The sequence below is a fragment of the Erinaceus europaeus genome, chromosome 15 (assembly GCF_950295315.1).
Source record: "Erinaceus europaeus chromosome 15, mEriEur2.1, whole genome shotgun sequence".
Taxonomy (NCBI): Eukaryota; Metazoa; Chordata; class Mammalia; order Eulipotyphla; family Erinaceidae; genus Erinaceus; species Erinaceus europaeus.
The window spans coordinates 1,763,149-1,776,125 of record NC_080176.1 but is presented as its reverse complement, the minus strand read 5'-3'; the positions used below and the strand labels follow the sequence as shown (position 1 = coordinate 1,776,125).

At 49.7% G+C, this 12,977-nt stretch overlaps 1 protein-coding gene across 23 annotated transcripts in view; it reads left to right on the top strand.

The window, feature by feature from the left end:
* The window catches only part of RBFOX1 (RNA binding fox-1 homolog 1), a 1,765,566-nt gene that overhangs the window by 1,652,588 nt on the left and 100,001 nt on the right, over positions 1-12,977 (top strand). For all 23 annotated transcript variants that reach the window (XM_060172406.1, XM_060172410.1, XM_060172405.1 and 20 more), the window contains 2 exons: positions 1,064-1,124; positions 11,093-11,146. In XM_060172406.1, coding sequence (XP_060028389.1) covers positions 1,064-1,124; positions 11,093-11,146 — 115 coding nt within the window. The remainder of the gene's footprint in view (positions 1-1,063; positions 1,125-11,092; positions 11,147-12,977) is intronic.

Genomic DNA, 12,977 nt, shown 5'->3' with positions numbered 1-12,977 from the left:
CTTAAAAAAAAAAAAAATACCAGTTTCAAATGCTTTAGTCTTTGGAGTAAGATGTTGCATATTTTGCCTTTCGTTTCCCCTGCGACCATAACGCTTAGGCCCCACACCCAACTCTCAGTAACCATGGTAACTGTACACAAACCTTGCTGGCGGTGGTGGTGAATGGTAAGTGGTTCAGTCCATCTGCCGTTTCACGTACTTAGTGCTGATATCTCTCTCTACATATCTCTCTACCACGTGGATTTTTTTGACTTGTCGTATTAAGTTTTCTTGATGCTTTTTTCCTTGGATATTGGTACGCCTGTAATGAGTGTACGTTCTGAGCTAGCCTGGGAGGCACTGACTGGAAATGGGAGATGAGAAGCCCACCTCTTACTCAGACTGTTAACTCCATACTGTGTTCAACGGATGCACCCTCCTTTGACCCTTTCCTTAGCTGTGACTTTCAAAGCTTGAATGATTTTTTTTTTTGTTGTTGTTAACTCTTGCGATGTTCCGAGGCTCTTGTTCCGAGTGTTGAATGCTAGATGTTCTGCTTCTGGGATGGTTTTTCCTTCCTCAAGTGTTGCACACGGCTACAATCTGTTTGTCCCTTTCTTTACTTTTCTTTTTCTTTTGTTGGACATTCCTGTCCCCCTGTACTCTGTCTCCCCCTCCTCCACTGCATGCCCCTTCATACGAACTTCCTTCTGTTGACAAACAGTATCTATTGTTTCTGTGTCCCATGGAGTACAGGCATGCTTTTCAACCTTCACTCCTGCGGCCCCTTTTAATGTGCTTTTACTGTCTCCTTATGAAACTGTTCATTGACATGACATTGCTTCATTGAAATGATCTGTAAGTTCAAATGGTGATGAAGTAGATGTAATTATAAACATGTATGACTTTTTGTTATGCATCTACTGCCTTTTATAAATTACGATGCGTTTTTTGTTGTTTCTTTCGTTTGTTTGTTTTGTTTTGTTTTGTTTTTAATAAGTAATCACAGTCATAATGCATGCAACTAATTGAACTGTGGGCTGATCCAGGAATCCATGCTGACTTGAGTCTTCTGTGTACATAGGTGAACAATGCCACCGCACGGGTAATGACAAACAAGAAAACCGTTAACCCGTACACCAATGGTGAGTAGAGTCTGGCCTTTGCCAACACCCCCCAACACACACACAAACACACACACACACACACACACACACACACACACACACACACACACACACACACCGGCTCTCTCTCTGAATCGTCCAAGTCATGGGTGGCCCAGGCCACCTGTTCCAACAGGCCATGTTGGCGTCTGTCAGCAGGAGGGCAGGGTGGTGGTCTGCGGGCCTTCCTCAAGGAGCCACCTGACTCAGAGGTGAAGTCTGTGTTCAGGCTAACTGTGTCTGTCCCTCCTCTAGCCTCTGTCTCAGAACCCCTGTGAGGCTCAGAAACTGTCTGGGGATCCATTGGGAAACTGACTTCGTTGCTACTCTAGGAAGTTAAGGCACTGATGACGGTTGAGGGGGAGGGAAGGTCTTGTTTCTTGAGTTTGTCACCTGCTCCTGGTTGTTGCTGATTATCCTCTTAGGGTGCTGGTGGAGCTGGAGCCTGGTCTGGAGTCTCCCCTGGAGCTCTGAGGCTTTTGGGGTGCCTTGCAGGTGCCTCCTGGCAAGTTTCCTAGTGAGAGTAGATGGGGTGACAGGCGCCTGGCTGGGAGGACAGGTGAGATGGTGCTGTAGTCAACAGCCATCTTTAGGACAAGGCATTTCCTAAGTAGAGATCTCCAAACTCTCCCAATAGGGAAACACTGATATATGGAGTATCAGTGAAGATGCCCGGACACTGGCATTCACTGACTCTCCAAATCACAGGGGGGCAGGACCCATGCTGCCATGCCAATCACGTACTTCAATGTGCTGCAGGTCGTGAGCCCAGGGCCCTGTGCAGGTGGCAAGCAATATCTAGACCAGTTCTTTTCTTTTTTTGTAAAAAAAAAAAAAATAGAATTAATTTATTCATGAGAAAGATAGGAGGAGAGAAAGAACCAGACATCACTCTGGTCCATGTGCTGCCGGGGATCGAACTCAGGACCTCATGCTTGAGAGTCCAATGCTTTGTCCACTGTGCCACCTCCCAGACCACCAGTTCTTTTCTTTTTAAATTTTTTTTTATTATCTTTATTTGTTGGATAGAGACAGCCAGAAATCGAGACAGGAGGGGGAGAGAGAAAGAGAGACCCTTGCAGCGCTGTTTCACCGCTCGCAAAGCTTTCCCCTCACAGGAGGGGACTTGGGACTCAAACCTGGGTCTTTGTGCACTGTGACATGTGTCTTTAGCCAGGTGCTCCACCGCCCGGCCATGACCACTGTCTGCGTTTCAGTACCCGTGGTCAGGAAGTTGTATGAACAGCCTTCACGGCCTGGTGTACACACTTGGTGTAAAACTCGGGTCACGGTGCCCATATCACTCCGGCTGGATTTTGGTCAATGGACTGGAGACTAGACTCTCTAGGGGCTCCATCACATTCCAGACGCTGGATCGATTGGCTTACTCCGACTGCCCGTACAGATTGCCATTGGAGCTATTTTCCTGCTGTGAGGCACCCATTGGTGTGTGGTACTTGTCATTCCTTTGTTAAATGTGGCTGTCCTCTTGTTTCTATTCGGAAAGAGGCCCTGCTAAACAGAAGTGTCCGCGAAGTCACAGGGGTCTGAAGAAGGGGGGCATATTTGGCCAACCTTTTTTATTTTTAGCTCCAGCCCCACACATCCTTAAATGGTAAAGAACATTTTTTTTATCAATGTTCTATCTTTATTTATTTAGTAGAGACAGTCAGAAATTGAGAGGAAGGGGGAGATAGAGGAAGAAAAACAGAAAGACACCTGGAGCCCTGCTCTATAGCTTACAGAGCTGTCCAGGTGGGGACCTGAGGCTCGAACCCTGGCCCTTGTGCACTGTACTGTGTGCGCTCAGTCAGGCGCGCCACCACACAGCCCCGGTAAAGAAAATTTCTACCCCAGACTTTGGCTGTCCAGTGTTGAAATGCAGCAGACGGCTGGATTTGGGTATCACGAAGCCTTTCTGTTTTGGTAGAAACAGCAGCCCAGGGGCCACCAGTGGCACACCTGACTGAGCACACGTTACAGTGCACAAGGACCCGGGTTTGAGCTCCAGGTCTCCATCTGCAGGGGGAAAGCTTTGCAAGTGGTGAAGCAGGGCTGCACGTGTCACCTGGTCTCTCTCTCTATGTCTCCTGCCTGTGGAGGGAGGGAGGGAGGGAGGGAGGAAGGGAGGGAGGGAAGGAGGGAGGGAGGGAGGAAGGAAGGAAGGGAGGGAGGGAGGGAGGGAGGGAAGGAGGGAGGGAGGGAGGAAGGAAGGAAGGAAGGGAGGGAGGGAGGGAAGGAGGGAGGGAGGGAGGAAGGAAGGGAGGGAGGGAGGGAGGGAGGGAAGGAGGGAGGGAGGAAGGAAGGAAGGAAGGGAGGGAGGGAGGGAGGGAGGGAAGGAGGGAGGGAGGGAGGAAGGAAGGAAGGGAGGGAGGGAGGGAAGGAGGGAGGGAGGGAGGGAGGAAGGAAGGAAGGAAGGAAGGAAGGAAGGAAGGAAGGGAGGGAGGGAGCAGTGGCCCTGCCCCTAGCCACAGCTGGTAAGTAGTGGCAGCAGCCAGCTTTGAGGAATTCTCTTCCACTGTGAAGCTTCCATGGCCATGTGTACCTGTGTGTAGGTTTTCTGTGCCTATGCAGAGATGGTTTGAGAATAAGCACAAAGGGAAGTCAGATACCATTCCTTAAGCGGGGTGCATGCGAGTCTGTTAGCAGGTTACGCGCATGTGGTGCCAAGCTAAAGGAAGAGGGTCAGGATTCCAGTTCGAGCCCCCGGCTCCCCACCTGCAGGGGAGTCGCTTCACAGGCGGTGAAGCAGGTCTGCAGGTGTCTGTCTTTCTCTCCCCCTCTCTGTCTTCCCCTCCTCTCTCCATTTCTGTCTTATCCAACAACAACAGCAATAACAACAACAACAACAATAATAATAATAACAAGGGCAACAAAAGGAAAAAAATAGACTCCAGGAGCAGTGGATTCGTAGTGCAGGCATTGAGCCCCAGCAATAACCCTAGAGAAAAAGAAAAGAAAAGAAAAGGAAAGGAAAGGAAAGGAAAGAAAGAAAGAAAGAATTGTTGGCTGATGGCTTAGCCAGGACTTGAGAACGAGACGTATGAGGTCTTTGGAAATATCACTCACACTGCCCCGGGCAGCCAGGTCTCAGGACCCTGACAGTGGGCCTCCTGCCAGCACTGGGGGCACTGAACCCCCATCAGGTCCTCTGAGAGGACACAGTGAGTCTCCTTCCCAGATGTGGCCACTGAGGCTGGAGGGAAGGAAGCCCTGGACACAGGCAGGCCTTTCCTCCTGGGCCGTGACTGTGTGCACAAGTAAACCCCTTCCCCTGTCCCCTGCCTTGCCATCTGCACTCAGTGACACCCAACCGCCGGAACTGAACAGAGGGGAGAGCGGACTGACCTGTGATGTGACACTGTCCTGAGACACTGCCTGTCTCTGTCTAAAATAAACACGTAAATAAGAAGAGAGACAGACACCCCGTATACTTCAGGGGAGATCTAGATGTTTTCAATGGATACACCCCACTGCAGAAAAAAGATCGATAAATACCGAGGGTGTTGGTGCCAAGCAGAATCCATCTGTGCTAAGCAAGCAGCCAACGTGCATGTAGTGTGGGCGTCTCCCTGCACCCATCGGAGCAGCCCAGCCCGGAGCCTTCTCAGCACTGAGCCCCAGGAAGTTCTGGGATGCACCCTGGACACTCCTGCAGTGCTGTGGGGAGTGTTTCCTTGACAGCCCGGGGAGCAAGCCCTGGAGACAGAGGCACAAGTGCGTACTGCACAGCAGATGGGCCTCCCACAGTGAGCACCGAACACCAGGGAGCTGGCTCAGCAGTGTGTGGTTTTGGTCTTTTGAGGGGCCACTGATCTAGCCTCCCACCACCTCCCAGGCCCAACCCCAGAGGCTTTCTCTAAACCGCCTGCCTGCCAGCCGGTATGCCCCACACCAAGCGGCCCCCGGGGCGCCTTCTGGTCTCTGCTCCGGTGCCTGGCCTGCTGGGGGACCCTGAGAGGCAGAAGCGCTGGGTCTTCTCGTCTGTTCTTTTGTTGTAAGCCTCATTGTTCGGTTTAATGTCCTTGATCAAAATCTCTGGATTTGCAAGGCCTGGGGACTTACACACACTGCTGGAGAAAATTAAAACTGGGAGCGTTTTGTCTGTCTGCCTGACAGTGGGGGCTCCTGGCTCTGGCAGGGGAGGGAATCCCAAGGGTCTCTTCCAGGTACCGGAAGGAGGCAGGGGACTGGGGGAGGCCGTTTGCATGCGATTTGCATACATTTACATAAGCTGGCTGGAGTCCTGGGAGTCAGAGCAGAGGTGATTCTCAAGGGCTAGATTCTTTTCTTTCTTTTAAATTTCTTTATTGGGGAATTAATGTTTTACATTCGACAGTAAATACAATAGTTTGTACATGCGTAACATTTCCCAGTTTCCCATATAACAATACAACCCCCACTAGGTCCTAAGGGCTAGATTCTTAAGGCCTTCTCAGTGGCCCCCTACACACACAGGGCACCCCCCTCATTGGATATTTGCCAGGAAGCAGGTCACTGGACAGGGGGAAGCAGAAGCCATGCCCAGAGGAGACAAGCCCATTAGAACAAGATCCATTATCTCCCTCCGGCTTCCTCAAAGCCAAGCTCAGTCAATGTCTCTGGAGCACTGACATTTGCCAAGTGCAGCTTCAGATGTGGAGTTCTTGTCCTTGTCCTTGTCCTTGTCCTTGTCCTTGTCCTTGTCCTCCCATCCTCCCATCCTTAGGATAAGGAAGAAAAGTCTTCAGACCAACAATGAGTAGAGCTGGGGGCGGGGAGAGGGAGGGTTGCTTAAGCTGGTAGAGTTCCGGTCTTGCACGCCTTTTGGTTTTCACCCCAGGTCCTGCATGTACTGGAGAGCTGCAGTGGTGGCCTGACCTCTCTCTCCTCACCCGTCTCGTAAGACTCCTCTTACCTCATATGACAGAGATGATAGGAGTCAGGGGCCAGGCACTGGGTGGGCAGTGCCCCTGGATAAAGCTCACGTAGCCCTAAGTGAGGGTGGACCTGTGCAAGGATCTGGGTTCACAAGTGGTGACACAGGGCTGCAGGTGTCTCTCTGTCTCCCTCCCTCTCGGTCACCCCCACTCCCCTCAATTTCTCTCCATCCTGTCCAATAAAATGGGGAAGATAAATGGCCACCAGGAGGGATGGATTCCTAGTGCTGGCACCCAGCCCCAGTGATAATCCTGGAGGCGGAGGGAGAGAGAAGGGGGAGGGAGGGAGGGAGGGAAAGAGAGAGAGAGAGAATGAATAAAAAAAAAATTTAAAAAGTGAAGAACAAACAAACGGGGAGAAGGAAAGATAAGTCCAGGTAGAGTTTGCAGCAACGCAAGAAACTCAAAAATGGAAGATGGCCTCTCTGTGAATAGCAGGTTGGACAGAAAGGCAGTGGGAAGCCATGAAGATCAACATAGCAGAAGACTGGGGCATCCTCCCAGCAGAGGGATTGGGACAGTGCCTAGACCGGCCTGAGCAGCCAGTGTTCTCCAAGTTCATAAACGCTGCTGCAGTTCAAGTGGCTCAATATCAAGCCTGATAGCAAGAGGTGAGGGTGAGAGAGGTGGCGAGAACTTGGACATGGAGAGGTGGCATCCTGCCCCAGAGCAGTGACCAGGAGGGGAAGCAGGAGGAGAAGGGGGGGGCTTTGCAAAGCTTGCAGGTGTTTCTCCATCTCTCCCTCTCTCTATCTCCCCTCCCTCTCTCAATTTCTCTCTGTCCTGTCCAGTAAAATGAGGAAAATGGCCACCAGGAGCAGTGGGAATTTCTGATGGTAGTAATTGGATGGATGGATGGATGGATGGATGGATGGATGGATGGATGGATGGATGGATGGATACATAGATAGAATATATTTCTTTTTTTATTTTTTAAAACATCTTTTTCTTTTTTTTATTTAAGTAATGTATTTATTTATTCCCTTTTTTGTTGCCCTTGTTGTTTTACTGTTGTAGTTATTATTGATGTCGTTGTTGGATAGGACAGAGAGAAATGGAGAGAGGAGGGGAAGACAGAGGGGGAGAGAAAGACAGACACCTGCAGACCTGCTTCACTGCCCGTGAAGCGACTCCCCTGCAGGTGGGGAGCCGGGGGCTGGAACCTGGATCCTTATGCCAATCCTTGCGCTTCGCGCCACGTGCGCTTAAGCCGCTGCACTACCGCCCAACTCCCAATGTATTACTTATAAAGATAAGAGAGAAATAAGACCAATGAGAGAGACAGGAGTGTGTCTCATCAGGGTGGATACAGAGCACCAGAGATTTTGGGGGGGGGGGTCCCAATGACCCTGTCTCCACTGTGGATGCAAATGTTAAAGGACTCGGTTAATAATCATGGTGACTGAAGCTAGGCTGGGTGGAGAAGGAAAGGAGCCTTTTATTTACACATGGGCCAGGAGCTCAGATCTTTCTGATAACTCTGGCCCTGAACTAAGGGACGGACGGTACAGGCTTCTATGGGGGCTGCAGGCTGAGTGCAGAAAGCTCATCACAGAAGCAGAGGCTGCAGGCTAAGGGGTGGGACTGGTGCCCATTGCCCAGGGCCTGTGACCTTTCCTACACAGCTGCGTCTGGGGAAGTTGAGCCTCAGCATAAAATACACCCCCCGGGGGGGGGGGGGGCAGGGAGGGTACCTTTTAGGAGGACAGAAGCTAGCTGGGCCACAGAAGCCGCCTTCTCAGTCAAGGTTCAGTCTGACCTTCACCGAGAGTCTCCACTTGTTGTCACTTGCCAGGCCTGTGAAGGCCAGCCTGCGCTAACCACTGCGCATCTCAGACTTTCCACACACTCTTGACCCTTTATTATATCTTCAGGCTTGCTGTCCTGTATTGAGGCCTACGTACAAAAGCATCACAATCAGATTATAAGCATATCCAGGGGCTAAAATCTGGGAGTTTCCTGTCACAAAGGAGGAAGGGAATCCAGGACTAAGTTGAAGAGAGGGAAAGGAAGAGGACTGGTCGGTGGCTAACTTAACTCCGTGACCTGGCTCCTTGTATTTCTCTCACACAAGCTCCACGTTTCTGTGAGGCACCAGGAAAAGAAGCTTGTAGGCTCCTCAGTCAGCAGGTGGCTGGATCTCAACTCGCTGGCTCCGTTTTCTCTTAGACTCTAAGTGACTTGAAATGGGACCTTGGTTCCCAGGTCCCTGCAGTGAGTGTTTTTCCTTTTTTTTCAGGAAGCAGTGCAACTTTAGGGGGTTCAACCAACTCAAGTCCTTCTCCACATTTCTAAAAACACATGTTCTGAAGTGTCAGGGTAATTTTTATTTATTTTTTTTCTACTGCTATGGAAGTTTCTAGAAAATACCATGTGGTGAGGAAGGTGTCAGCGCGTGAATCTTCACAGAAACCACTAGGACAGCACTCATCAGCGTCTGCTATCTGTTTTTGTAGGTCTAAAATGGGGACCGGGAGTTTTCTATCCATCAGCTTCCCAAGTAATTCCAGTGTCAGGACTAATCCTAGGACTTCCTGAGCTAAGATCTGCTATCTTAAGCAAGTTGGAACAGAAAGTTCTCTGAAATGAAATATTCTTAGAAAATCTTATATAAAGTTCTTAGATTCACCCAGGAACCTACTTAAGATTTCCCTTAGTGCATCTGTAGACTGTTGTCGCTGGTCAGAGACTCTTGACAGGTGCAACTCTTAAACCAGACAGTGAGTTGTCATACCTGAACCTCCCGGAAATTGGCCAGAGTTCTCAGTATCACAAGTGCGCTTTGGGGCCGGGTGGGGCGCTCCAGGTGAAGTGCATGTGTTATCATGCAAAAGGACCCAGGTTCAAGCTCCTGGTCCCCACTTGTGTGCGGGCGGTGGGGTGGGGTGGGGTGGGGAGCTTTACAAGTGGTCAAACAGGACTGCAGGGCGTCTCCCCTGTCTTGTCAAAAAAAAAAATTAAAGCAAAAAAAAAAAAAAAATACACCCTATCAGTTGGGGCTTTCATTCTGGCCTTTTTAGTTTTTTTTATTTTTATTATTTTATTTATAAAAAGGAAACACTAACAAAACCATAGGATAAGAGAGGTACACCTCCACATAATTCCCACCACCAGAACTTCGTATCCCATCCCCTCCCCTGAATGCTTTCTTATTCTTTTTTTAAAATTTATTTTATTTTATTTATTTATTTTCCCTTTTGTTGTCCTTTTTGTTTCTATTGTTGTTATAGTTATTATTGCTGTCATCGTTGTTAGATAGGACAGAGAGAAATGGAGAGAGGAGGGGAAGACAGAGAGGGGGAGAGAAAGACAGACACCTGCAGACCTGCTTCACCGCCTGTGAAGTGACTCCCCTGCAGGTGGGGAGCCGGGGGCTCGAACCGGCATCCTTATGCTGGTCCTTGCGCTTTGCGCCATGTGCGCTTAAGCTTTCTTATTCTTTATCCCTCTGGGAGGATTGACCCAAGGTCACTGTGGGATGCAGAAGGTGGAAGGTCTGTAATTGCTTCCCTGCTGGACATGGGCATTGAGAGGTCAATCCATACTCTCCGCCTTTTAAAATTGGGGCTTTCATTATAACCTTTTAAAATATTTTATTTTTTTATGTTTTATTATTGGGTAGAGACAGAGAAATTGAGAGAGGAGGGAGAGAGCGAGAGGGAGAGAGACGGAGAGACACCTGCAGACCTACAGACCTACCTCACCACTCGTGAAGCTTTCCCCCGGCAGGTGGGGGGCAGGGGCTTGAACCCAGGTCCTTGCACATAGTAATGTGTGTGCTCAACCAGGCACACCACCGCCTGGCCCCCAATATTGTCCTTTCTCAGGAGATTTACTCAGGGACTTGTGGTGCTTGACCTTCATTCCACGGCGTGAGGTTTCCCACCTGACTCTCTCTTTGTCCCTCAGCAATTCTGTAGTGGGCTTCTTTATAAAGACAGCAGAATAAGCAGGAATGATTGGCACGACCTAAAGTAGGAACATTCTTTATAGAGTCTGCTCCCGTAATCACCCCCAAATGGTCTGCAATAGAGGTAGCTGTTCAGGTTGTGAATATTCATACCTTTCTTTCTTTCTTCCTTCCTTTCTTTCTTTCTTTCTTTCTTTTTTTTCTTTCTTTCTTCTTCTTGACTATAAGTCGTTCATGGAAAGCATCACGAATCCAAAAATAACCCATCCAGAGCATGTGAAGATTGACAGAAATTCTGTTACTCTCACACGCACTTTACTGGAAAGTTACCTTAGATGCCAGGCATTGACTAAGAATTTCCAGGACTCCTGCATGGCCTGAAGTGTATTCAACACTTAATCTCCAGTGAATCGATGTCATTTTCATCAGGGTCTTAAGAAGCTTAAGAATTTTGGAATTCTACAACTTCTCTGGGTCACAGACAGAATGGCCGTTACCAGAGCGTGTTGCTGGAAAGAATTCAGATAGTTTTCCCACTCAACGCAAAAAAAAAAAAAAGAGAGAAAGAGAGAAAGAAAGAAAGAAAGAAAGAAAGAAAGAAAGAAAGAAAGAAAGAGACATGTGATGGGTTATCTATCTAGCAGCACTGTGTGAAGCAGGGCCAAAGACTCTGAAATCCTTTCAGTGACTCTAGAAATCTTGAAGTAGAGGAAAATTAACCCCTTCATCATCTGCAGGAGGCTCCCCAGTGATGGGAGTATGGATCAACCTGCCAACACCCATGTCCATTGGAGAAGCAATGACAGAAGCCAGACCTTCCACCTTCTGCATCCCCATAATGACCCTGGGTCCATACTCCCAGAGGGATGAAGAATAGGAAACCTTTCAGGGGAGAGGATGGGATACTGAACCCTGGTGGCAGAAATTGTGTGGAATTATACCCCTCTTATCCTTTGGTCTTATCTATATTTTTTACTTTATGAATAAATCAATAACAATTAAAAAAAAGAAAATGTAAAAAAAAAATCCCCACCCACTTGATTTGTGCTTCATTTGCAATGACGTCAGCTGTCAAGTGCGATGCGCTAATGCCCCCTCCTCCGTCTGTTTGTTTCAAGGCTGGAAGTTGAATCCAGTGGTGGGTGCAGTCTACAGTCCCGACTTCTATGCAGGTAAGGAATCTCTCCATCTTCCCTAAATGTGCTTGGCCTGCTGGGGGACAGTGGGCTCCTTAAAGTCATCTGAGCTGAGCAGACCCCTCTCCCGACAAGTTCTGAGTGGTTGGGGAAGATGGGGGGCAGGGAGCAAAAGCCAAAATCTTCAGCCTCCTTTAGAAAAATTAAAAGGGGAGTTTGGTCAGTGGCCTCTGTGGAGTGAGCCCCAAGTCACTATCTGTGGCCTCTCCTGCGGGTTTTGCCTTTGGGAAAAGCATGGAGACGCTCGTTCAAGAGCAGGCTGGGTGAACACAGTGGGTACACTCTAACTCCCATATGCCCAGGCGTGGTTTGGGGTCATGCATCTCTGTCTAGAAGTTGCATTGACTTTTCCTGACAAAGCAGAGAGTAGACTAAGTCCTTCTGGTACTTCGGCAGAGAGCTGGAAATCCCAAGGGAAGGGTGGTCCTCAGAACTAGGAGCAAACAGAGGAAACCAAGGGAAAAGCTGGGTTCCAGTCCCCTCTCTTTGCATTTCTTTGCATTGTGAGTGTGTACCTCTCTCTCCGGCCCCACCAGCCACCACCACTCAACCGGGAAGTCCCTTGGGGCAGAGAACTCAGCCACCACAGTTGGCGGGAGAGTAGGCCAGAGGCAGCAGGATTGAGACTTCGAGTCTGACTTTCGGCCATGGTTCGATCCTGCTGTCTGCTGTCTCTGTACCCCTTGCCAAGGCTCCCTTGGGCAGGGAAGACCCTGCGTAGTTGATTCTTCCTTTGAGGTGACCCTTGATTTATTAATCGGGAGAAGGGCATGAGTACCTGGTCTAGACCCACGCCCTAAGGGGTTTCTTACCAGCAAGTCCTCCTTTTAGCTGGGTCCCTTCTGGGTGGCGTGAGTTCTTAGCTCTCAACATCTGTCCTAGTGGGTGACCAAGGAACCTAAGAAACGTAGACAACTACTTCAGCATAAGAATCAACTGGGTTAAAGAAATAATTGCAAAGTCTGGGAAGGCCCAGTATGGCAGCCCAGCTCTGGGTGTTAGCAGGCTATGTGAATATCACCTCCAGTCTGGGTTAAGTGTGAGAAGAACCCTGTCTGGCAGGGAGGGGGAACCTGAGTTAACTCTTAGAAAGGAGAAGAGATTGAGTTGTTGGACATTCACTGGTGAGATGGGGAGACCCTGCCCCCAAGGGACACAGTGCAGAACAAGGACCCCCGCACTGGGACAGCCCGGTGCACGGGCCTGGTTCCCTGCCCTGCAGCTCATGCCTCAAAGCCAGTTACTGAACCTCTCTGTGCCTTCCCCCTGCTTCACGGGAGATGAACATAGCAGACTCCCCGCCGAACACCAAGGGCGTGTCCATCACCAGTCAGTGGGGTTGGAAGAGCCTCTGGATCTTAGTCAGCACCATCTCAGCCATGGGTAAATAGATGAAGTCAGTGTTCGACTCCACCATAAGGAGAAGTTTCAGCAAGAGCTGCTGGACTCTGAACTCAGCCCTTCTGTTCAGAGACCCTTCTGCTCATTCTAGAGAGGATGAGGTCAACCCTTCCATCCTCAGCATATCCAAGGGGGTGGTGGTGGTGGTGGAAGGGAGGCAGTTTCTGGAAGCAGGGTAAGCCGTTCTATGGAGAGATCATTGGAGGGCCACTGTCCAAAAGGGCAAAAAGGTGAGATCCCCCAAGTTGGGGTGTTTCTCTGGAGTGAGGCACGAGGCATGGCCAGATGGTCTCTGCAAGTGCGGACCTGGTGGGGGACAGGTGAATTCCTGCAGGAAGGGGCGGAGAACAAGAGTGAGGAAGCCAAGAACTGAGGAGGAAGGGTGCGGACGGACGTGTGGGTGGTG